The 26,530-nt window shown below is 45.5% G+C and overlaps 1 protein-coding gene and 2 long non-coding RNA genes across 4 annotated transcripts in view; 1 reads left to right on the top strand and 2 right to left on the bottom strand.

The window, feature by feature from the left end:
• LOC310708524 overlaps window positions 1–10,621 on the bottom strand; it is an 89,581-nt gene extending 78,960 nt beyond the window's left edge. The window contains exon 1 of the long non-coding RNA XR_014527085.1: window positions 10,498–10,621. This is a non-coding gene — a long non-coding RNA (uncharacterized lncRNA). The remainder of the gene's footprint in view (window positions 1–10,497) is intronic.
• Window positions 2,799–26,530, top strand: part of NIBAN1 (niban apoptosis regulator 1) — a 97,776-nt gene continuing 74,044 nt past the window's right edge. Inside the window, exon 1 of one of the 2 annotated variants that reach the window (XM_083506744.1) lies at window positions 2,799–3,078. In XM_083506744.1, the coding sequence (XP_083362870.1) occupies window positions 3,024–3,078 (55 nt within the window). In that variant the 5' untranslated portion in view covers window positions 2,799–3,023. The remainder of the gene's footprint in view (window positions 3,079–26,530) is intronic. The other variant, XM_083506743.1, reaches the window with a different exon arrangement.
• LOC310708517 lies at window positions 11,769–13,266 on the bottom strand. The gene is made up of 3 exons (XR_014527078.1): window positions 13,138–13,266; window positions 12,882–12,960; window positions 11,769–12,024 (listed from the first exon to the last, which is right to left on the bottom strand). It is a non-coding gene; the product is annotated as an uncharacterized lncRNA (long non-coding RNA).

The following is a 26,530-nucleotide window of genomic DNA, read 5'->3' as shown; positions in this document are numbered from 1 at the left end:
CCATAAGCGGCTTAGTCATGCTGGCCACATGACCCGGAAGCTGTACGCCGGCTCCCTCGGCCAATAAAGCGAGATGAGCACTGCAACCCCAAAGTCGGCCACGACTGGACCTAATGGTCAGGAGTCCCTTTACCTTTACCTATTTACTACACCACTCTGCCACCATATCTCCACAACCATACCTTTGACATGACATCGCTGCAAAGGCTTTTGAAAGCTGGTTAGTATGTCTGAGTTGCACTCAATGGCCATGATCCAAAGAGGAAAGGGGGGAGGAGTGGGGGGGAAATAAAAACATGTGCTTCATGCATGCCAGACTGTGCTGTCTCTATTGCTATGACAGAACCACTTAGAAACCATTTTTGCAGCCTGCCCTACAACATAAATCCTGGCCACACCCATGCTGACCCACCAATATTTTATTCAAGTTGGCACCCCTGATCTGGATTTACCTGTTCTGGGGGAAATTGGGCGAGTTTATTTGTGAATCTTGGGGGGGGGGGATAGCCCCTTCAAATATTTTATTGGGTGGGCCGGAGTTGCCTCCTATGATCCGGATTAAGGGATGGGGGTTGGGGGACAAGAAGGAGAGGTAAAGGCTGCCATTCTAAAGACAAATGTGGATGCTGTGAAAAAATTACATGCAGGGGGATTACCAGAGGTATACCTCAGGGTTAGGGACGTGGGTGGCGCTGTGGGTTAAACCACAGAGCCTAGGACTTGGCGATCAGAAGGTCGGCGGTTCGAATCCCCGCGACGGGGTGAGCTCCCGTCGCTCGGTCCCAGCTCCTGCCAACCTAGCAGTTCTAAAGCACGTCAAAGTGCAAGTAGATAAATAGGCACCGCTCCAGTGGAAAGGTAAACGGCGTTTCCGTGCGCTGCTCTGGTTCGCCAGAAGCGGCTTAGTCATGCTGGCCCCATGACCCGAAAGCTGTATGCCGGCTCCCTCGGCCAATAAAGCGAGATGAGCGCCGCAACCCCAGAGTCGGCCACGAATGGACCTAATGGTCAGGTGTCCCTTTACCTTTACCTTTACCTTACCTCAGGGTTAGCAAAATTGGTGCAGAGAAGCTGAATCAATTCTTTGCATCTCTGCAGTGTTAGTTATAGGGCAGATCCCACTGCCGGAACTAAATTTGGGACACTGAGGAACTGAGGCATATAATAATGAGAAGAGATTAAGTTCTAGGCTCAGTGGTTTAGACCACAGGTATCCATGACTGAGCTGGTGATGTTAAATTCTTGAGAATAATCTTTCGGAGAATATTCTCGATTAATGAGAATATTAGAGAATTTTCATTTAAAATAGGAGAATATTCATTTTAATGCATTGAAAATGATACAATTAGTTAATATACATGTTTATTAATGGGTAAACTTGCTCAGATGGCAACCAAAAACTGTACAGATACTTTTATTCAATGGTGCAATGTAGTGAATTTCCATTCTTAGATTTTTTTGCACCAGACTGAAACTAAGAATTCAGCGTGAATGACTCACGTTAATCACTAAGCCTGCCACTAACTGTATATCTACCATCAACTTTGAATTCTAATTGTGTTGTGTATGTATGAAATGAAACTTTTAAAGTAAAAGGAATATTTTTTTTTAAACTCAGGCCAGCTATATGAGCACGTTCTTTAATAAGCATATCTACCTGGTACAGTATTTTCAGTGCAACACAAAGAAAATCAAGATAAAGTTTAAAATAAATGCTATTATTTCCAGGAAATAAAACACAAGTAATCAGTAACGACAAGTTATAGAACATCAGAAATGCCAAAGTTGAATTACACAATGCCCAGTAATGTAACCCAGGGCCGGATTTAGGTTTGATGAGGCCCTAAGCTACTGAAGGTTATGGGGCCCTTTATATGTCCAGCTGTCCTTTGTCAACAACAAATTGTCACTGGTTTTTGTGTTGAATATATGCTATATGGCAGGGATGTCCAACAGGTAGATCGTAATCTACTGGTAGACTGTGAGGGGTCTGTGGTGGATTGTGGGCACCCCTCCCCCATAAAGCTCAATAAGCTTAGCTTCCTAAAATAAGCACAACAACTTTGATAGATCACTGCCAGAATTTTTTTATAGTGGGAGTAGATCTCAAGTCTCTTGAAAGTTGGACAGGCCTGCTATATGGTAATTTATGGACCTAACAGGTATCTAAACGGGACGCGGGTGGCACTGTGGGTTAAACCACAGCGCCTAGGACTTGCTGATCAGAAGGTCGGCAGTTCGAATCTCTGCGACGGGGTGAGCTCCCACTGCTCATCGAAAGCATGTCAAAGTGCAAGTAGATAAATAGGTACCGCTCTGGCGGGAAGGTAAACGGCGTTTCCGTGCGCTGCTCTGGTTCGCCAGAAGCGGCTTAGTCATGCCGGCCACACGACCTGGAAGCTGTACGCCAGCTCCCTTGGCCAATAAAGCGAGATGAGCACCGCAACCCCAGAGTCATCCGCGACTGGACCTAATGGTATCTAAAGCCATTTGCACATAACAAAATATGTATTTTATCAAAGTCATTGTTGAACTTATATTTTGGAAACGTACATCCAGGTGTTTTTTTCTCCTTTAATTTTTTGGGGGGCCCCCAAGAGAGTGGGGCCCTAAACTATAGATTGTTTAGCTTATACGTAAATCCGGCACTGCCCCCCCCCCCGGCTGCATTAAAACCGTGTTCGTGGAAGACCATCTTACTCGGCTACGAGGGATCGCCAAAGATAGAAGAGGAGAAGAAGTTTCGAGCGCGCCGCCTTGCCTGGCGACCCTCTTGCCCGGAGGCGCTGCGGGAAGGAGGCGCCTGCGAGGGCGGCGCCCTCGGGCGGGAGGAAGTTTAAGCGCCGGGGCGGTGGAGGTGGAGACCGAGAGGAGAAAAGCGCTCGGGCTGTAGCCGCTGCCCAACAGAGCGAACGCGGCGAGGAAGAAGAGCTCGCCGAGATCGCCACCTCCTTCCCGGGCTTGTTGTTGCGCTCGCCGCTCTCCTTCGCTGCCTCCGCCGCCCCTTCGAGCACCGGCCAGCCATGGGCGGATCGGGATCCAGTTTGCTCGACGAGAGCAAGTGCACCTACATCCGAGGTAAGCCGGGGCTGGCCAGGCTCGGGAACTGGGCAAAAAAAGGAACTTTGCAAGGAAAAAACAAACCCCAACTTTGGGGAAAGCAGTGTGCGTTTTTACGCGCGCGCTTGGGGCGCAAGGGGTCGTGTGAAAGCCTTGCGCCAGGCAGCGAGGAACTTTTCCAAACTCGCGTTTGGAAAGGGGATCCCCCTCGGCGCTGCCACGCGCTCGGCTGGGCTGCCAGCTTCCCTGGAGCTTGGAAGTGCGAAAGCGGCATCCTGCCGAAAGGAGGAGCGTCGACTCTGGAGATGATCCCTGGACCTCTCCAAGGATGGAGGAGGGTTGTGTGGTTGTTGCGTGTGTGCTATTTCGGGGCCGATTCCGGGCTCTTTTAGCGGTTTGGCTCTAAATAGCAGCGGACACGGCTAGCAGCTGACACGCACGTGGGAAGGAGACCTTGCGGAGAGGGGATCGGGCTCCAGGCGGTTTGTTTTGCTCGCCGTCTGAACATAACGCGTGCAGCGCGATCCTATGCGTTTTCACGCTCAGGCGAAGCAGGGCTTGCTGCCCGTGAGTGTGTTAACTTTAACTTGGGCGCGAGTCCCATAGAACTCGGCAGGACTTACTTCTGAGTAGACCCGGACCGTTGCCTATGATTCTCCCCCCACCCCCGTTGCACCCTAAGTTCCGCGCAGTCAAATCTGGGTTCAGCTGCCGGGGTGGCGGATCGAGGCGCAAACCAGCTAGAAATATATACAGTACATAGGAGAAAGTGGTGAGTGGAGGAATTGGACAGAGAGGTGCTACTTTGCTATTTACAGTCTGCAAATGGAAAAAAGAATGGTAGATTTGTGGCAGCTGTGCAACGGTGGAATTCTGATACTTGGTGGAATATATAGCACTTACTTGTTATAATCATCTCTAGAGAGGGAACAGGCAGCTTTGGACTGAGTAATTACAACTTAACCCTATAATGCGTTTTCTCATTGCTGCTCAAAACCCCCTAAAGGAGATTTTAGACATTGCTTCAGTTACTGCGACCATTTATCAGTTAGTTAATCCATTAGTAACATCTTGATAGCTAAAATAAAAAAATTCCTTCCAGTAGCACCTTAAAGACCAACTAAGTTAGTTCTTGGTATGAGCTTTCGTGTGCATGCACACTTATGCACACGAAAGCTCATACCAAGAACTAACTTAGTTGGTCTTTAAGGTACTACTGGAAGGAATTTTTTTATTTTGACTATGGCAGACCAACACGGCTACCTGTCTGTATCTTGATAGCTGAAATACATTGAATAAAAGTGTTCATACAAATTGCAGATAGGAAGCAAAATCTGGATTCCCTTCTATACAAGACAGAAGGAGGAATGCTTGCTGTAGGACAGGCATCCCCAAACTCGGTCCTCCAGCTGTTTTGGGACTACAGTTCCCATCATCCCTGACCACTGGACCACTGGATGATGGGAGTTGTAGTCCCAAAACAGCTAGAGGACTGAGTTTGGGGATGCCTGCTGTAGGATAATGCCCGCTGCTTCCGCTGCTTTATTTTTCTTCTTAGATGTAGATTTCTTTAATTGGGTGACCACGCCACCAAAATAGGCATCCCATTGATGTTGCCCCTAAGCAGCCGCTTTCAGAGTATTTCAACATGCACCAAAACATCAATAAAATCATTTCATTTACATGAAAGCAAACCAGACACCTGAACAACGTAACTTAGCTCAAAAATACAATTAACAGTGCGCTACTGTATGGGGTAGGGACGCAGGTGTCACTGTGGGTTAAACCACAGAGCCTAGGGCTTGCCGATCAAATAATAATAATGATAATAATAATAATAATAATTTATTATTCATTATTTATACCCCGCGGGGTATACCACGCCCATGTGGGGTATACCACGCAGGTGGCGCTGTGGATTAAACCACAGAGCCTAGGACTTGCCGATCAGAAGGTCGGCGGTTCGAATCCCCGCAACGGGGTGAGCTCCCGTTGCTCGGTCCCTGCTCCTGCCAACCTAGCAGTTCGAAAGCACGTCAAAGTGCAAGTAGATAAATAGGTACCACTCTGGCGGGAAGGTAAACGGCGTTTCCGTGCGCTGCTCTGGTTCGCCAGAAGCGGCTTAGTCATACTGGCCACATGACCCGGAAGCTGTACGCCGGCTCCCTTGGCCAATAAAGCGAGATGAGCGCCGCAACCCCAGAGTCGGTCACGGTTGGACCTAATGGTCAGGGGTCCCTTTACCTTTACCTTACTGTATGGGGTGTTAGGAGAGAGGCGGTACCTCTGTTGGGGACATATTGTGCTCCTACTTGGGGTGGTTTGTGTTGGTCCCCATCCTGCACTCAGCCCCCACCTATGGCGCCTAGGTGCTGTCAGTGTGCAACAGCGGCCACACCCTGGGAACAGTCTTGCTCGGTCGGCTAAATCAGGTGACGGTAGCCAACAGGTTTCAAACCCTTGGTGTGTCAGGGACTTTGTGAAGACAGGCTCTGGTAGATTGTGTGGACAAGACCAATCGTGGGTCCAGTGGTCAAGAAGGCAGTTTCTGCATTTGCTGTAAAGGGAAGTTGGGCACAGATGGGGCTCATTGACTTCGAAAGGTAGCCCATCACGGAGAAGGAAAGCTCTGATGCGAAATCTCTGCAGCCTTGTGGGATATCTTTGGGAGAAGAAAATGCTACGGTGTAAACCCTACCCAAATCCAGAGTTGCTAAGACAGTTGGAGGACGGTACACTTCCTCCTGGCAACTCCAGCAGCCAAGCTGGTGCCAAAATATCTCGCTCTTCTTTCCTTGGGACCACATCAGCAAGGCTGAGAGGGAGGTCTTGTCTTCTGGGCAGCCCAGGATCTTACATTATTATAAATTTTATTAGTATTTTTCACACAACAACAACATGAAAAATAACAATACACAAAACACAAAAACCAGCATACGAAAAAACAAATCCATATCTTACAAGTTAATAATATAAACACTAAAAAGAAAAACAAACATTGACTTCCACCAATCCCACAGCATCTCCTTTACCTCTCATTGTGTCTTCCTGTTTTCCTTATCATCTCTATCCTAGCATCTAGATATAAATCCCTCTTTCTTATCCTTTCACTTCACAAGGTTATTCCAGACTCAGCCAGATTTCTGTCCTCAGACCTTGGCTTTTAAGGTATTCATTTAGGCACTCCCATTCCTTTTTCACTTCACTTTCTGGTTTTTGTCTTATTATATCTGTCAATTTGGCTAATTCTAAATATTCTGAAAGCTTACATAACCATTCCATAACCAATGGTTATAGCCCAGGACCTTCTTACAGACCACCCAGGCTTGTGCCCCAGGGAGGTCACTTGGGTGCTAATAATAATAATAATAATACCCCCCATCTGTCTGGGTTTCCCCATCCACTCTGGGCGGCTCCCAACAGAATTAAAAGCACAACAAAGCACCAAACATTAAAAAGTTCCCTAAACCGTGTGATTTCACCCCCAGAGGCACACTCCATTGTCCCTCGAGACATTCAGATGCCAACAACACTGTTGCAAAACCCCTTCTGAATAGATATGCCTTAACTAGCTTTTTAAAAGAGATTGTCAGTGATTAGGGTGGGAGTGCATTCCACAAAGAAGAAGAGGAGTTTGGATTTGATATCCAGCTTTATCACTACCCGAAGGAGTCTCAAAGCGGCTAACATTCTCCTTTCCCTTCCTCCCCCACAACAAACACTCTGTGAGGTGAGTGGGGCTGAGAGACTTCAGAGAAGTGTGACTAGCCCAAGGTCACCCAGCAGCTGCATGTGGAGGAGCGGGGAAGCGAACCCGGTTCACCAGATTACAAGTCCACCACTCTTAACCACTACACCACACTGGCTCCAACAAAGCTGTTGCCACCAAGTAAAAGAAACCCCAGCTGCATATTTGCCACCTGCCTGACTCTAAGATCTCTGAGCAGGTGGGGATGCATAGAAGAGGATACATCCCTTTCAGTCCTTTCTGTAACATCATTGAGTGCAGAACATAGTGCTTTACAATTCTGACCACTTTGCTCGTGACAACCCTTTGAGGGTTTGTATTGCAAAATGTAAAGTATTGCACTTGGGCAAAAAAAAATGAGAGGCACAAATACAAGATGGGTGACACCTGGCTTGAGAGCAGTACATGTGAAAAGGATCTAGGAGTCTTGGTTGACCACAAACTTGACATGAGTCAACAGTGTGACGCGGCAGCTAAAAAAGCCAATGCAATTCTGGGCTGCATCAATAGGAGTATAGCATCTAGATCAAGGGAAGTAATAGTGCCACTGTATTCTGCTCTGGTCAGACCTCACCTGGAGTACTGTGTCCAGTTCTGGGCACCACAATTCAAGAAGGACACTGACAAACTGGAACGTGTCCAGAGGAGGGCAACCAAAATGGTCAAAGGCCTGGAAACGATGCCTTATGAGGAACGGCTAAGGGAGCTGGGCATGTTTAGCCTGGAGAAGAGGAGGTTAAGGGGTGATATGATAGCCATGTTCAAATATATAAAAGGATGTCACATAGAGGAGGGAGAAAGGTTGTTTTCTGCTGCTCCAGAGAAGCGGACACGGAGCAATGGATCCAAACTACAAGAAAGAAGATTCCACCTAAACATTAGGAAGAACTTCCTGACAGTAAGAGCTGTTCGACAGTGGAATTTGCTGCCAAGGAGTGTGGTGGAGTCTCCTACTTTGGAGGTCTTTAAGCAGAGGCTTGACAACCATATGTCAGGAGTGCTCTGATGGTGTTTCCTGCTTGGCAGGGGGTTGGACTCGATGGCCCTTGTGGTCTCTTCCAACTCTATGATTCTATGATTCTAGGTAGGCCAGTCTGAAGCAAAGCAGGTATGGATTTGGCCAGTCTTTGGATGAGAGCCCACGATGGCTCCATTTAGGAACAAACAGAATTATAATATATAATTATTTAAAGACATATTAAAATGAAGGAGGGTATGCAGACTGGCAGTAGGTTAATGTTTCTAAGAAATGTTTAGTTAAGCCCAAAACATATCCAAAGAACTGCATCATTCTCTAATACAGGGGTAGGCAACCTAAGGCCCGGGGGCCAGATGCAGCCCAATTGCCTTCTAAATCCGACCCGTGGACAGTCCGGGAGTCAGCGTGTTTTTACATGAGTACAATGTGTCCTTTTATTTAAAATGCATCTCTGGGTTATTTGTGGGGCCTGCCTGGTGTTTTTACATGAGTAGAATGTGTCCTTTTATTTAAAATGCATCTCTGGGTGATTTGTGGGCCATAGGAATTTGTTCATATATATTTTTTCCAAAATATAGTCCGGCCCACCACATGGTCTGAGGGATGTGGTGGACCGGCCCACGGCTGAAAAAGGTTGCTGACCCCTGCTGTAATAGGACATTGCAGGTTGATCACTCTGGTGTGCAAAAAAAGAAAAAAGTGTTGCTATAGCTTCCATTGAAAAGCAGAGATGGACAAATGCAAAGTTAAGATAGAGATGTAGTTTAACATGCAGGGATGAGATTCCTTCTGTCCAAATTCCTTTTTCTGCCAAATTAGTAAAGGGATGAGGGCTCTCTCCTGTTTTGCCTTAGATCACTGCTTGTGCTACCTACTGCCATTAGGGAAATATCGCAACTTCTATTCTGCACCAAAGGAAACTGTATTTTGCCCCCATGCGAGTCAAAACCAAAATACACACTGACAAGAAAGCTGATGGAGGGGTGGGGGGTGGGGGGGAATAATAATTTAAAGAGTTAATGGCTGAAAACATCAGTATAAATCAGTATTTCTTTAAATATATAACCAAAAGGGAGTGTGCTGTTGAGGCTTAGATTGGTCAAAGGAGGAAACATATTTAAAACGAGCATATTAGTTAAAAGGATGTTGAAGAAGAAGAGTCAAAGGTGTCAAATCTCTTCAGGATGCTGGGAGGTGATTTGAAACCACAATAATAGAGGCTTAGGTGAATTTACACCGCAGATTAGGAAACGAGCGAATAAATCCAGAACGATGCCAGCCTGGCTAATAAGCAGAGTAGCGGAAGTTATCAAAGGCAAGGTCGCTGCTTTTTAGAAGTGGAAATCTTTCGCTCATAGGAGGAAAACAGAAAGGAGCCTTAATGGTAAATTGACAAGAGCATAAATAGGGAAAACGTGAATTTGAGGAGCATATTACTGAAGAAAAACATTAAAGCTGCTAACAAAACTCTTTAAATGCATCCTGAGCAAGAGACCCCTGTGTGGAGGTGGTTGGACCTTTAGACAAGGAAGGAGTGAAATAATGATTAAAGGAGACGAAGGAAATTTCAGAATGACTCTTTGCCTAAGTCTTTGCTGTGAAAGGTGTTGGATAGATACTCATGCCTGAGCTGCTTTTACAGGGCGTGTTTGAGTCAAATAGAGGTGGAAAGAAGGAAGGTTCTACAACTCGGTGACAGATTAAAAGTGCACAAGCCACATTCCAGGTGGCGTAGGCCCGATAGCTCTTTGAGAACCGAAATGTGACGTTGCTGATCTCCTACAAATAACATGCAATTATCGGTAATGCTGGGCTCCTTACTGGAGGATTAGAATGTAGTCAGCATGATGCTCCTTTTTTCAAAGAAGGTACCAGGAAATTACAATCCAGTTACCTTAATGCCTGATCTAGCTATATAGACCATGCGTAGGCAAACTAGGGGCTGGATCCGGCCCAATCGCCTTCTAAATCCGGCCCATGGACGGTCCGGGAATCAGCATGCTTTTACTTGAGTAGAATGTGTCCTTTTATTTAAAATGCATCTCTGGGTTATTTGTGGGGCATAGGAATTTGTTCATTTTTGTTTCCAAAATAGAGTCCATCCCCCACCCCAAGGTCTGAGGGACAGTGGACCACCCCCCTGCTGAAAAAGTTTATTGACCCCGATATATATGAATCATTAAGTACATAGAGGAACAAGTCTTGCTGAGGAAACAGCAGCATGGTTTATGCGAAGGGAAGTGTTATGTCACCAGTGTGGCTGTTGAGAGTGTCAACAAGTGTGTCAATAGAGACAATCTCAAAGGGGTCATATACTTGGACTTTTGAAATTCCTTTGTACAAAGTGCCTCACCAGAGATTCCTGAGCATTCGCTGTCTTGGGGTACAAGAACGGGTGCTCTTATGCGTCAGTAAGTGGTTAAAAATAATGAATAGCTGAGGAAAGGAGTAAGCAGACAGTTCTCAAAACAGAGAGTAGTGCTCCCCTACAAAAAGATCTCTGTTGAGACTGATAGTCTTTTATTTATCAACCAATAATCTGGCGTCAAGGATGAATAGTGAAGTGGCCAGTTTTGTGGACAACAAGGGCAGATTGGGATGAGCTCTGAAAGGATCCCTCCAAACCTGGGTGAATGGGAAATAATAGCAAATGAGGTTCAGCGCTCGTTAGTGTGACATGATGCAGGTTGTGATAGGGGAAGATTTTTACAGTGGTGCCCCGCAAGACGAATGCCTCGCAAGACGGAAAACTCGCTAGACGAAAGAGTTTTCCGTTTTGGAGGTGCTTCGCAAAATGAATTTCCTATGGGCTTGCTTCGCAAGACGACAATGCCTTGCGAGTTCCTGCGGGGTTTTTTCCCCTTCCCCCCCTTTTTCTAAGCCGCTAAGCCGCTTATCAGCTGATCCGATCAGCAGATAAGCCGCTAAAAGCCGCTAATAGCGCTAATCCGCTAATCCGTCAATGGGCTTGCTTCGCAAGACGAAAAAACCGCTAGACAAAGAGAATCACGGAACGGATTCTTTTCGTCTTGCGAGGCACCACTGTACTTATAAACTGATGAGGTCTGAACTGACAGAGGCTGAGCAAAAAGGAGATATTGTCATTGTGGTGGACAACTCAATAGAACATCAACCTGGTATATATTGGTGACTAAGGTCATTGAAAATAAGGGCCTTAACTTTAGCCACAATAGCTACAGAGAAACTCCAGCTCTATTGAATATACCAGTTGCATAATTTCTTATTCTGTCTAGTTCTGCAGATTTTTATGACTTAGATATATACTGCTTCTGGTAGTCTTTTGGAGAAGTATGCAGCTGTTTATATTACTTACTTAGTTATTTATTGCAGTTATATCCCACGTTACCATAAGGACTGGAAACTTGCTTTTAAAGAAAAGAAAGCTGCTCTTGGAAACCTGAATTTTGTATTAAATGCCACAAATGTATCCGTGGAATTGCAAACATTCATTTGCCCCTAGACCGGAGCTTTCCAAATTTTTCATGTCGGTGCCACACTTTTTAAACGTGCATCATTTCGTGACAGAGTACAGTAGTACCTCGGGTTACATACGCTTCAGGTTACATACGCTTCAGGTTACAGACTCAGCTAACCCAGAAATAGTACCTCGGGTTAAGAACTTTGCTTCAGGATGAGAACACGGCGGCAGCAGGAGGCCCTATTAGCTAAAGTGGTGCTTCAGGTTAAGAACAGTTTCAGGTTAAGAATGGACCTCCGGAACGAATTAAGTACTTAACCCGAGGTACCACTGTAATTCAGTTTTACTAGCAAACTGGCGGGCTGCTCGCTCCCTTTCTAGCCCCGCGGGGAGCGTTCCCGCAACACACCTACACACTGCGGCCGACACTAATGTGTTGTGACACATAGTTTGGAAGGTTCTGTCCTAGACAAAGACTGGTTCAATGGGTTACTACTCTAGGTAGGCAAACAGAGGACTTTCAATACTTCATTGGAGTCTTGCTTTTAGTTCCTCATTTTGTTCCTGTGTTGCTGTTTGCAGTATACATGTCACACACACACAGAGGGGAATTGGGAAAGGCGCACATTTATGCTACTTGCACTTGTTCGCAAGTAGATCTGTTTCAGCAACTGCATCATGGTTGCTCTAAAGACGTGTAAGGGGTGTGGAATAGTTCTTCGGATCAGTTGGAATCGGCCTTAAAGAGTGAAGTTGCATGGTCACAATCCAGCTGCAGTCGTTTCCAGTCCTGTTAGTCTGAATGGTAAAATTAAGCACATGTTTAAACCTTTGCCTTTGAAATCAACGAGGCTTAAAAATGCTTAACTTTGGCTGCAATGCGTCTTGATGTTTGCTGGGTTTTATTAAATCAATGGACAAAAATATACTGTATGGCCATAAGACTTTCCCCCCGGTGCATAAAGATCTTAGCATGTGTGATTTAGCCTCAGTAAATAGGATGGTTGTTCATGAGAACCAGGTTGTTCATCTGTGCATATAGCTGAACCTCAAATAGTCATCTCGGCTTTGAATGATATGGCTTGAAATATAAAGGATGCCTGAATTAAGCATTTTATTTAGGGTTACCAGGTTGTTACGTGCACAGTTATGGTGTCTGTTTCTTTAAAATACCTGCAGTGCCAGGAAGCTATGCAAATGACATATTTCCTACCAGTTCTTTTGCTCACCCTTCCTTTGTACACATTGTCCTGTGGCTGCTTTTAACAAACTGGACTCCATCTCTGCAACTTTAGCAAGCTTACATATATGTGAAGCTTATGCAAGAGATACGGGAGCCGGTGAGAACACCGTTTCAGGTGGAAGAAAAGGAAAAAGTTACACAAAATACAAAAATACTGGTTACTTTGCCCTTCAGCAAAGATCTTGCATCGCAAAAATACAAAGTTGATCCTTGTTGAACCAGTTGGAACAAAAATGTCAGCAAAAATGTCAGAAACCAGCCACCAGATGTAAACTTTCATTATATTGCAACATGATTGTAACAAACGCTTGTAGAAAGAGAGGTAGACAGCTTCTCCAGATTTCATATGTTACAATGCAATCTGAATCAAGTCTACTTAGAAGTAAGTCTTACTTAACTCAACTGGGCTTACTCTTAGGTAAGTTGGCCTTACTGCTTGATGTTACGCATAAACTCAGACGTAAACTCCAGCAGATTCAGGTGGAATCACTCTTAAAGTAAACACAAAAGAATTTCAGCTGAAATCAGCAAGATAATTTTGAATTAAGGTCAGGGTGTGTGAGAGAATGCACTCATTCACCTGGTCACCTGGTCTGTGAAATAACACCTGTCAATTTGTGTAAGATTTCTTCAACCGTTCTCATGGTGAAAATCCACATATAACTTACCTGAATTCACCCTAACTCTCAGAGGCAAAGTTTATCCAATGAAGGCATTTTGAACATTTAGGGTCTTTTTCTGCCTTCTGATAACTTTTAGGTACCGGCTATGCTCTCTCAATTTGTCTCAAGGACTAGACCTGTTTAAAAGAAATAAGCTGTCTGTGGACAAACACTGGTGAGAAGAGCACTGCAACCCCATAGTCGCCTTTGACTGGACTTAACCGTCCAGGGGTCCTTTACCTTTACCTTGTTTTACCTTAAAAGAAATCCTTACCTACGTGAGTTTCAGATATGAGTATGCAGGCAGGAGTATCCTGCAATCTTTAGACTTCATGCAGCCTAATTCCATCCTGTAAATAAATAAGCAAAATCAGAAGATGTCCACAAACATGCTGGTGGAAATACAGGGTTTTAAAAAAAATTAAAAAAACCCTACTTATCTGTTTATTATTTGATATTTAAACGGTACGTCAGTTGTGATCCCAAGGTGGTTTGCAATCCAAAACCTCAAAATAACAACATTCAACTACTAGTTTAAAACCACTTTAAAATATGAAATAACAATAGCTCGGATGGACATTGGTTCATTACAGCTGGCTTTATCATGCTAAAAGGTAAAGGTAAAGGGACCCCTGACCATTAGGTCCAGTCGTGGCCGACTCTGGGGTTGCGGCGCTCATCTCGCTTTACTGGCCGAAGGAGCCGGCGTACAGCTTCCAGGTCATGTGGCCAGCATGACTAAGCCGCTTCTGGCAAACCAGAGCAGTGCACAGAAACGCCGTTTACCTTCCCGCCGGAGCGGTACCTATTTATCTACTTGCACTTTGACGTGCTTGCAAACTGCGAGGTTGGCAGGAGCAGGGACCGAGCAACGGAAGCTCACCCCATTGCGAGGATTTGAACCGCTGACCTTCTGATCGGCAAGTCCTAGGCTCTGTGGTTTAACCCACAGCGCCATCCGCATCCCCTTAAATTGGTACCAATAGTGAAGGCATACCTCCAGTGGAAGAGAAGACTCTTATTTTGTGTCACAGTGCGATGGGCTTCACCTTCCAACAAGTCAGAAAGGTGTTCTAATATATGGGCAGGCTGGTAGAGAGTGAGACACCACTTCAAGAATTTAGGTCCTAAATTGTTTAGGGCTTTATAAATCTACGTGGACACCTTTTGAGTTGGGCTTGGCAGCGTCTAATAGGAAACCCTTTCTTTCAGGTCCCTGTATGAACTTCCCCCACCCTGCTTTTTCCCCCCAACGTCCTTGCCCAATATTCTAGCTTTTGGTACCTTTCCACTCCCTTAACTTCAAGTTCTTCAATCAGCTTTACCTGTTTGATCACTTGTTGAACTTGCTTCAAGGGCAGGCGAGGCTTGTCTTAAGAAACACATTGTCAACAACCGTCTTTCATGTGTTATCTCAAACCTACTTCCATAAACGCTTCCGCCTCCTTCCCTTGTTCAGGCAATGGCATTGACTCACTGCTTTTGCATAATCCTTGTCTCTTCCTTCCTCCTTCTTGCCTGTGAGATAATTTAAATTCTGTGGTTTTCAAGGATAGGGACCTTTCACCTTACAAAGCAGTACACTCAGATCGGCGGTACTTTGTAGATTTTTGGTTAATAAAAATCAGAATTTCCAAGATTCTGTCACGCACCAGTGTGATTAAGAAACAGAATCCTGGATGAAGCTACATGGCAGTAATTGGAATCTCAATGGAGTAGCGGCTGGTTTAGCCCTCATCCCATGTTTCCCTCCTTTGTAAGTTATTTATTACCATTTACTCCTATACAGAAAAGTAAAGGGTTATACTTGGAGATTTTGCCATTATCCCACACCTGCCAACACAAAGATGCACTGTGTCTCCCAACAGCTCTTGCATAAGACTAGTACCCTCCAGATGGGATGCGGGAGGCTCTGTGGTCTAAACCACTGAGCCTCTAGGGCTTGCTGATCAGAAGGTCGGCAGTTCAAATCCCGGCGATGGAGTGAGCTCCCAGCTCCTGCCAACCTAGCAGTTCGAAAGCACATCAGTGCAAGTAGATAAATAGGTACCACTGCAGCAGGAAGGTAAACAGTGTTTCCATGCACTCTGGTTTTCGTCACGGTGCTCTGTTGCGCCAGAAGCAGTTTAGGCATGGTGGCCACATGACCCAGAAAGGTGTCTGTGGACAAACACCAGCTCCCTTGGCCTGAAAGAGAGATGACCAATGCAACCCCATAGTTGCCTTGGACTGGACTTAACCACCCAGGGGTCCTTTACCTTTACCTAGTGCCCTCCGGATTCTGGTGGATGGCAGCTCCATCGACCCCAGCCATTGTTGCCAGTGGTGAGAGATGATGCAACGTGGAGTCCAAAACTTGAAAGCACCAGGTTGGTGAAGCTGCAGCAGAGGATTCTTTCTTCCACGTATTCCTCTCATCATAATGATGGGAATTTTGCTAAGACATTTGCTATTTTGGAACGCCTTGTTCTATACCAGTGGTCCCCCCCCCATTTTTCCCCCTCTGCGGCACACTTTCAAACCAATTTTTTATGGATAAGGAATACATTTAAAAACAAAAAGAAACAACTCCTAGCAGTACTTGATTTATAACATAGAACACAACTACTTTATAAAAGGATCGTGGGGCATCCACAAAGTATAAGACAATGCAGCTACATAAGAACATGACTTATTCTCAAAATATAAACAAGTGTTTCTCCAGCACTCTGTTCAAATGGCGATTCTGGATCACAACTAGGGTTGACTTCAGTATCACTTTTAGGTCTTGCTCTCATGTTGAAAATATATCTAACCATATTCTGCAAATAAAATATTATTTTGATGCTATAGTCTTTTTCTTCTTCTTCTTTGGCAATCACTCATGGCGGAGTAAGATTGTCTTCCATGAATACGGTTTTAGCAGTGGCTCCATAAGTGACTGTGGAGGCCAATTCTGGGCCCACAATGTGCTTCCACAGTGGGGACATAGGTTTCTGGGCAGGAGTTGATCATGGTGAGGGTTTGCCAAGTGTACCTTCCTCTTAGCACATTTCTCCCTTTCGTCCTGAGTTCGAGCGTCTTCAGAGCCCATGACACCTTTGGGTAAAGGCTGTTCTCCAATTGGAGCCCTCGCAGGCTGGTGTTTCCCAATTGTTGGTGTTTATACTACATTTTTTAAGATTTTACCTTGAGAGAGTCTTTAAACCTCTTTTGTTGACCACCAGCGTTACGCTTTCCATTTTTAAGTTTGGAATAGAGCAGTTGCTTTGGAAGACGATAATCAGGCATCCGCACAACATAACCAGTCCAACGAAGTTGATGTTGAAGAATCGTTGCTTTGACGCCTCTGATTTTTGTTTCTACCAGTACACTGGCATTAGTTCCCCAGCCTTCCCAAGTGATCTGTAAAATAGTATACTGAAATGTTTAAATGTTTCTCTGATTGTCTGTGAATCTTCCCACCATGTTTGCCATCCTCTTCTGCCACACCAGTGTGGCACACCACACCCTTTGAGAACCACAGTTTTGTACAGATGGGAAACAATTTAAATCTGTTTTCTGAGAGAAAAGCACTGTTACTTACCACATTAATACACGAAAGCCTGTTCTTTCTGGGGAAAGCTACAGCTGCCCTCTGATATGGCCCTACACTGTAATTTGGTTTAAGCACTTGAAACCACAAAGCCATAAATCATAACAGCAGATGAAATATTAGGGTCGGTGAGAAGCAACTGTTATTGCTTGGGGGGGCGCACCCCATTTCAGGTTTACACCTGTGGGACCTAAAGCCAACTGTTTGAAGAAATTGTCTAGCACAAATATATTGCCTAGCTTTAGTCTGTGTAATTACAAAGAGTCCACACACACACACACACACACACACACACGAGAACAGGAGTAATTCCTTCCTGACTAGTATTTCTTCTGAGGAGATTTCTTCTTCTAGAAACTGACCATTGGGGCCGCATTGAGGCCATTTGGCATTATCACCAAAGAAGGCCGCAGTGCACCTGGAAGAAATTCAAAGGGTTGCAGGTGCTGATTTATGCTAGAAAAATTTCACACAGCCATTGCAGTCTGCTTGACTAAGTATAGCCTGCAATTTGGTGTGTCCCTAATAACATTTAAATGGGTGTGTGGCTCTAAACAAGTGTACAAACAGTTTAGGGTGGGACAGTGTTCCACTGAGAGAACAGGGCAAAATGATCAACAACGAAAAAGGTTGAATGTCAAGAAAAACAACCTTGGCAATTAGATCCTAAAGTCTTCAGCGGAAATGAGTCCTTGCAACATGAGACATGCCATATTGAAGCAATAATAATGATAATAATAATTGGACCTTGTTCCTTCTGTGCACGTAGGAGAGTGGGAAAATGATAGGGCAGAGCTTGCAAAAGTGATTAATGTTAATTTTTGCCATACGTTGTGGTTTGAGTGCTCGGCCAATATCATTTAGCCTCATAACCTTACAAGATACCTTCAAAGAAGGTTGCTGCTCAGTTTGGTATTGAGATTAGGGATGGCCAATAACCAGGTTCGGTCTCTGGTATCTTTAGGGAGGACTGGGAATGTACCCTGGTAAAGGCAAAGGTAGAGTATCCCTGGATGGTTAAGTTCAGTCAAAGGTGACAATGGGGTTGCAGCACTCATCTCGCTTTCAGGTTGAGGGAACCAGTGTTTGTCCACAAACAGCTTTCCGGGTCATGTGGCCAGAAGGACTAAATCGCTTCTGGCACAATGGGGCACCGTGACGGAAACCAGAGTGCATGGAAACGTCGTTTACCTTCCCGCCACAGTGGTACCTATTTATCTACTTGCACTGGCGTGATTTCGAACTGCTAGGTTGGCAGGAGCTGGGACAGAACAACGGGAGCTCACTCCATCGCAGGGATTCGAACCGCCGACCTTCTGATCAGCAAGCCCAAGAGGCTCAGTGGTTTAGACCACAGCGCCACCCACGTCTCTAAGCAGAGAGTCAGAGCTGGATGGACCAATAGCCTGACTGCTGTTTAAAGTGGCTTCCTGTCTTATAAACAAATTATGTGGAAATAAACTCCACAGGTTTTAGTGGAAGCTCCAGTGTGCAGCCATAATTTCAGAAGAGCCCTCTCCCCAAGTAAAGAGCATGAACATCTGATTTGATTTGACCCTTAAGAGTTGAAGCTAAATTCCACTTAAAATTAAGATCCTCTCTTTGCTTTGCGCCATCTCTTAAGAACGTCAGTTGCAACCAAATGCCCTTTCACAGTTGACTTGCATGCAAAATTCTGAAATCAGTGCTTTTTGTTCACCAAATGTGGGTAAAAAGGTGCAATGGATGGGTAGGATTCTGATTGCTTGTTTTGTTGATGATCAAAATTTCTTGTGTTAATTGGATTGGTTAAACTTGGTAATCATATACAGGTGCTGAAAAACTAGGCCTTCTATAATTACACAGCCTGAATTTGCTGGTAGGTGGTTAATTGAATCCCAGCCAAAAACAGCGACAGTCTGGAACAGCCCTGTGTCTAGTGTCCCAAAGGAAAAAGACACTAAGGTGTGTAATTAAAATAGCTTTCCTGGAAGCTCCAGTTTCTTCACCCAACTATAGGGCAATACGTCAGGCAGACCAGAGATTTCACCAAAGCAAACTCTTCCTTTTCATGAAGCATAGAATCTTCGAGTTGGAAGGGACCTAGGGTCATCTAGTCCAACCCCCTGCAATGCAGAAATCTCAGCGAAAGTCGATTCAAGCTGTTGTTGTGCTATGATTTCCCTAGGAGGAAAGAGATAATTTCTCTCCGGTAGTCTTCCAGAACGGGGCTGCAATGTTAGAAATACATTACTGCATGATTGTGTGCGTAGATCGTATCTACGGGACCGCCTCTCCTGGTATGCCCCGCAGAGGACCTTAAGGTCAGTGTATAACCATAGTTTAGAGGTCCCAGGCCCTAAGGAAGTCAGACTATCCTCCACCAGGGCCAGGGCCTTTTCAGTGATGGCTCCAACCTGCTGGAATGCTTTGTCCTAGGAGACTAGGGCCCTTCAGGATTTAACCTCTTTCCGTCGGGCCTGTAAGACAGAGCTATTCCGCCTGGCCTTTAATTTGAATTCAGCCTGATCTTTTATTTCCCTTCTCTTCCCTTCCCCTCCCCTTTTATGAAGATTACCCGCTCTGAGACCCCACAGCTAATTCTCCCCTGGGCTCCTCGCTGGCCCAAGTAGGACCAATTTAGCCAGCTAGCCCTGGGGATTATCTAATGCTTATTTCCCCTCAATTGATTATTGAATTTTATTGTTATTCATGTTTTTATACTGTATTTTATGCTGCTTTTATAATTGTTTTAAATTTGTTGTTAGCCTCCCTGAGCCCGATTTTTAAACCAGGAAGGGCGGGGTATAAATATTATTATTATTAGTATTATTTTATTATAAAACTTCCCATGTAGTTTATCTGGTCACATGGCAAGATGATTGCAAACATTGTAGTCTGCTCATGAAGCCTTCGCCACTCCGAAGTTGGCTGGAGCGTCCTCCATGTGGAGTCTCTAAAATAGGGAATATTTTATGAGGTCTTGGATTTCTTTCTGCGGCAAAACCAGTTCTGAATATCTGCCTGAACGTCAGATCACAATATGTTTTAAATAGGCCTAGGCCTATATATCAAATTCCCCTATTCAGTTTTTTTGGGTGGCGTGCTCCAGAAGACAGCCTTCATAAGTTCCTTTACTGAAGTTCAGACATAGCTTTCCTAGAGAGCTGTGAAAGAAGGGATACTCACGACTTGACTACTGTGTCATGCAAAAGAAATCCATGTGCATAGAAAACTTAACTTGCCAGCATGGAGAATGGTTTTATTCTAGGGAAACAGTTTGAAGTGATACAGCTGAGAAACTGATTTACTGTACCTTCTCACTTGCTGTTTGTGAGATCGGGGGGGGGGGGGCTTAGTTGTAAATTTTGTATCTGAAAATAAGATTTTCAACAAACTCAGCTCTTTTTTTGGGGGGTGGCAATTTAGGGCTGTTTCTAGGAAGCATGTGTTAAGAGTGATCAAACTTCTGTTCCAAGGAAAGCTGAATTCTGCATCCAATATAAATTGTGCAATGTGAGCGATTTTGCATTTATTTCGCTTAACTTTGCTAGTCGTTTGCCTGGTTTCCACATGACAGTAAATTTAGCATACTGTACACAGGCTCTTTGACTTGTATTCTCCTGTCTCCTCTGATGTGGCAACGAGGAGGTGATTGGAAAGACCTTTCTCGTGGTGTTTGAACCCAGACAAAGTATGATCTGTGTTAACTCGGGTTTAGAAAAAAGGCAACTTCAAACCATGTTTAATTATTCTGGCTGGCTTTCCATACGTTTAAAGCATATGGCTTTCCACAAAGAATACTGGAGGTTGCAGTTTGTTATGGGTGCGGGGAATTGTAGTTCTGTAAGGTGTAAATTACAGACTCCAGGGATTCTTAGGGATTCATGTGCTTTAGGTTTATAATAATAATAATAATAATAATAATAATAATAATAATAATAATAATAATAATTTCTATTTATTATTTATTTATTTATTATGGTGTGTATGCAGCCCTATCCACATAACAAGTAATTATGTTTAGTTGAAGACAGAAGCAATATCTTGCATTTAATTTGTGGCTCTGCCCCGGGGTGTTTACGAGGTAGCTAAAGGACTTAAAGCACATGTCCTTGAGAAAAATCCGCATAAGATTTGCACAGGCTAATTTATATTTACAGATGCCTCTAGGCAAATGAACGGCATACATTTAAAACACTCCCCTCAATAACCCTGGGAACTATAGTTTAAGGTTACTGGGAATTGTAGCTCTGGGATGAGAAAGCTACTGTCCCCAGAATTAGATGGGATGCGGGTGGCGCGTCGGTCTAAACCACTGAGCCTCTTGGGCTTGTCGATCGGAAGGTCGGTGGTTCGAATCCCCACGATGGGGTGAGCCCCCATTGCTCTGTCCCAGCTCCTGCCAATCCCTCGCACTTTTGAAAGCATGCCAGTGCAAGTAGATAAATAGGTACTGCTGTGGCAGGAAGGTAAACGGCCTTTCCGTGCACTCTGGTTTCTGTCATGGTGTTCTATTGCATCCGAAGCAGTTTAGTCATGCTGGCCACATGACCCAGAAAGCTGTCTGCGGCCAAACGCCAGCTCCCTCTGCCTGAAGTGAGATGAGCACTGCACCCCATAGTTGCCTTTGATTGGACTTAACCATCCAGGGGTCCTTTACCTTTTTAGCTTTACCTATGTGGGTTAAACCACAGAGCCTAGGACTTGCCGATCGGAAGGTCGACGGTTTGAATCCCCGCGACGGGGTGAGCTCCCGTTGATCGGTCCCTGCTCCTGCCAACCTAGCAGTTCGAAAGCACATCAAAGTGCAAGTAGGTAAATAGGTACCACTCTGGCGGGAAGGTAAACGGCATTTCCGTGCTCTGCTCTGGTTCGCCAGAAGCAGCTTAGTCATGCTGGCCACATGACCCGGAAGCTGTACGCCGGCTCCCTCGGCCAATAAAGCGAGATGAGCACCGCAAGTCTAGAGTCGGTCATGACTGGACCTAATGGTCAGGGGTCCCTTTACCTTTATGTGCAGGTTTCTACACTGGGCTCTCACCAACCGTCCTCTTTGCCATGGACCCAGTTGCCCTGCAAACAAAGGTTTCAAAAATTAAGTTTAAAACAAAGGAGGGGATCCTGGGCTGTGCACAAAAAAAGGGTTGGGGGGGTTGGGGCCCTCTGGACCTTTTCTGTGGCTGTGCCGGAGGACATGGGCCTAGGTCTTACCCACACTCATTTCTGTAGTACAGTGGTACCTCAGGTTAAGTACTTAATTCGTTCCGGAGGTCCGTTCTTAACCTGAAACTGTTCTTAACCTGAAGCACCACTTTAGCTAATGGGGCCTCCTGCTGCCGCCGCGCCACCGGAGCATGATTTCTGTTCTCATCCTGAAGCAAAGTTCTTAACCTGAAGCACTATTTCTGGGTTAGCGGAGTCTGTACCCGAGGTACCACTGTACTGAACTATGGTTTTGTGCTACATTTAAATGCAGCTTTTGGGAAAACTCCATGCAGATCTTTTTAACTCGACCTCAGGACGTCGTAAATGTGCCCTCCAGTGCTCCATGCTGACTGGAAATCCTGCTTGGACTCAAACTGATCTCTTGAGATTTTACCAGGCCCTGCCTGCTCATAGATAAGCCCGCGTTTATTGAACTTAGCTCCCGCTGAAATCAATGGGGCAATTTCCATGGGACCTAAGAGTGTGGGGTTCTGTGTAAGCTTACTCAAAGGCAAGTCCCACTCTGTAAAAATAAAGCTCTCTTCTTATGCTAGTTTAGGATTGCGGCTTCATTCTGGATCCAACTCATGGCTGTGTCCTGCATGGACCAGTAAATTAACTTATGAAAAACAAGCCCCTGAGATTCTCAGAGTGCGGAATTCTGCATGTAATTCTGCGCCTAAGTCACGGAATACATCTGCCCTAGTTCATATGCAACTCTGTTTTATTAGGTTCAACTGGAAGACATTATTGCACTCGGTGTTACATTTAAATTTTCTGAATGGTGATGCTGAATGATGGGTAAAATTGCTTTAAGAATTAATTGTTGGCACCGTGTTGAAGGAAAGGAGATGCAGCAGCAGTTAACAGCTGAGCATCATATATCAGTTCAACAAATACTTCTTTTCCTGCCACTCATCTAGTTTATTAAGACATCTAAAAGGGAACTCCCAATTTATTTATTTTTTAAAAAACTTATTCAGATCTGGGGGTGGATTAAAATATTTATACCTGAAGATGAAAAGGACTAATGATTAAGCCTTAGATTAATCTTCACGGCGTTTCATAAAAGCTAATCCTTACATCCTGTTCCAAAGACGGGTATTGCCCTGGGCATTATGTAATGGGAAGTGCAAAACATGTCTGAACATGCACAACCTAGGGCAAAACCCACGGGGATTCGAACCGCCGACCTTCAGATCGGCAAGCCCTAGGCTCTGTGGTTTAGACCAGAGCGCCACCCGCTCCCTCCTAACTTTCTTAATAAGGGTAAAGATACCCCTGACCATTAGGTCCAGTTGTGACCGACTCTGGGGTTGCGCGCTCATCTCACTCTATAGGCCGAGGGAGCCGGCGTTTGTCCACAGACAGCTTCCGGGTCATGTGGCCAGCATGACTAAGCCGCTTCTGGCGAACCAGAGCAGCGCACGGAAACACCATTTACCTTCCCGCCCGAGCAGTACCTATTTATCTACTTGCACTTTGACGTGCTTTCGAACTGCTAGGTTGGCAGAAGCTGGGACCAAGCAATGGGAGCTCACCCGATTGTGGGGATTCGAACCACCGACCTTCTGATCGGCAAGTCCTAGGCTCTGTGGTTTAACCCACAGCACCACCCTCGTCCCTAACTTTCTTAATAGAGAGCCTTAAACTTGGATAAGCCCACAGGAAATATATTCAGCTAAACTAGGACTTGCACCCAGAGCTTTGGCACAGGAAACAACATGGGAGAAGGCTAGAGCAAAGTCACATCAGCCAGACGAAAACCTTGAGATCTGTTGCAAACTTCTAAGAGGCAAGAATCCTAAACAGAGAAAGTGAGGGCATACACCTGAAAACATAACAATTACTCTAGCCTCCTGTCCCCCGGCCCAATCATAATATGCTTCAGTGAGAATTGGAAAGCATACAGAGTTTATTCCCTTTCCTGCATCAATACGTGGAGCACTCCTTCCTTTCTTCTGTCTCACTTTGAGGATGATAGTGCTAAAAGACATCAGATGGCTTCGCCAAACTGCTACACTGCACCTAAAATTTTGGCATAGGATTCTAGGAGAATAGCAGCATACAGGGCCGGCTCAACCATGAGGCAAGATGAGGCAGCCACCTCGGGTGGCAGGATGCACACAGGGGCAGCAGTTCCCAATGTAGATCTCACTCGCCACTTCTTCCCTGGCGGGGAAGCGGAGTACCATTTTGTGGTTCGCCTCGGGTGACAAAATGTATTGGGCGAGCCCTGGTGGCACAGAATTTGCAGGCAGCACAAAAGGTGCAATATTAAACCTTCCTGGCAGCTTCAACACTGGAATGCCACTAGAAATGGCCTATCCAGTCTTCAGCCATAACAATTATAGATGGATCAATACCACCCCGCTGAGATAATAAATAAATAAATAATAATTTATACCCCGTCCATCTGGCTGGGTTTCCCCATCCACTCTGGTCGGCTCCCGACAGAATATTACAAACATGATAAAACATCAAACATTAAAAACGTCCCTAAACAGGGCTGCCTTTAGATGTCTTCTAAACATCAGATCGTTGTTTATTTCCTTGACATCTGATGGGAGGACATTCCACAGGGCGAGGGCCACTACCGAGAAGGCCCTCTGTCTGGTTCCTTGTAACCTCACTTCTCGCAGTGAGGGAACCACCAGAAGGCCCTCGGAGCTGGTCCTCAGTGTCTGGGCAGAACGATGGAGGTGGAGACGCTCCTTTAGGTATACTGGGCTGAGTCCGTTCAGGGCTTTAAAGGTCAAATTAAGTACAGTGGTGCCTCGCAAGACGAATGCCTCGCAAGACGGAAAACTCGCTAGATGAAAGAGTTTTGGAGGTGCTTCGCAAAACGTATCTCCTATGGGCTTGCTTCGCAAGATGACAATGTCTTGCGAGTTCCTGCTGGTTTTTTCCCCCTCCCCCCCTTTTCTAAGCTGCTAAGCCGCTTATCAGCTGATCCGATCAGATAAGCCGCTAAAAGCAGCTAAAAGCCGCTAATAGTGCTGAGCCGCTTATCAGCTGATCCGATCAGCTGATAAGCCGCTAAAAGCCGCTAAAAGCCGCTAATAGTGCTAATCCGCTAATCCTTCAATGGGCTTGCTTCGCAAGACGAAAAAAACCGCTAGACAAAGAGAATCACAGAACGGATTCTTTTCGTCTTGCGAGGCACCACTGTACTCTGAATTTTGCTCGGAAATGTACTGGGAGTCAATGTAGGTCTTTCAAGACCGGTGTTATGTGGTCTCGGGTTATACTGACCCATGCTATGGATGATGCATTTTGTTTTGTTTCTGTTGCTTGTTGCCTGGTTGCAGAAAGGAAAATGTGAAGCTCCATCACGACTGCTGCACCGAACCGAGCGTAATTCACCCTCACATAAGTTGCACTTGGATACAAGTGGGCTTCTCAGCGTAAACAAATACTCCAAAGCATATCTTGTGTGAGTTACAATTCTGTGTGGTAACATGAGTAAGAGCTTGCGGCTTGAGAGTTATTAAGCTTTTACCCTCCCCACATTGCGCGCCTGATATTTTTGCAACAGGAAATGTGGTCAACTGAAATATTCTGCTTTTCCTGTAAGAGTCGGCTCTAGCAGGTGTTAGTTTCATTAACACAAGAGCAGCAGAGGGCCGTACCCTAAGGAATAGTGTTAATCAGATTAAAATCTTGAAGGATTCTAAAGGATCTTAAGTCCCCCTGAACCTTGCCTTCTGCGCTAAGATTGGCTGGAATGCTAGCAAATAAAAATGCATCCTATATAATCAGTTAGCTGAAGAGATTATCTCAGCAAATGAGGCCATCCCATTTTGCCAATACAAGAGGGAAGGTGATGGGGTGGGGGAACAATACAGGGGAGGACAGGAGAGTAGGGGAGAGGGGTTCTTTCTCATCCAGCAATCCTGTCTCTTACAAATCTACGTTTCTTAGCCCAGTTCCAGAACCCACCCTAAGTGGGAAAATAAAAATCTGCCCAGGAGGGAACATTTTCAGGGGGTAGGAAAATCAGTGGACCACCCTCTCATTCTCCTTTGTGGAAGCCGCCTCGTGAGCATTGCAAAGCAAGAAAAGAAGAAGTTGGCAGCCCCATTCTTTCTCTTGTGACATTTTCTTTGTTCCTCAGAAATAAGATGCTGCCAAGCGTCTAGAAGTGGTTGGTTGGATGAGGGGTAAAGTGGACCTGGACTCCGGGCAATGTTGCCGCTGGCATGTGTGGTTTGGGGAGAGGCATGGCAGTGGCATATTCACAGCACCCCTTCCTTGCCTTAAAGGTAAAGGTACCCCTGCCCGTACGGGCCAGTTGTGTCCGACTCTGGGGTTGCGCGCCCATCTCGCTTAAGAGGCTGGGGGCCAGTGCTGTCCGGAGACACTTCCGGGTCACGTGGCCAGCGTGACAAAGCTGCTCTGGCGAGCCAGCACCAGCGCAGCGCATGGAAACGCCGTTACCTTCCCGCTATAAAGCGGTACCTATTTATCTACTTGCACTTAAGGGTGCTTTCGAACTGCTAGGTGGGCAGGAGCTGGGACCAAATGACGGGATCTTACCCCGGCGCGGGGTTTCGAACCACCGACCATACGATCAGCAAGTCCTAGGCACTGAGGTTTTACCCACAGCGCCACCCGCGTCCTTTCCTTACTAACACA

This window comes from Podarcis liolepis, assembly GCF_965112155.1.
Source record: "Podarcis liolepis genome assembly, chromosome: 6".
NCBI classification, from domain to species: domain Eukaryota; kingdom Metazoa; phylum Chordata; class Lepidosauria; order Squamata; family Lacertidae; genus Podarcis; species Podarcis liolepis.
Note: the sequence above shows the minus strand (reverse complement) of the source record. Positions and strands in the feature narration are given on the sequence as shown.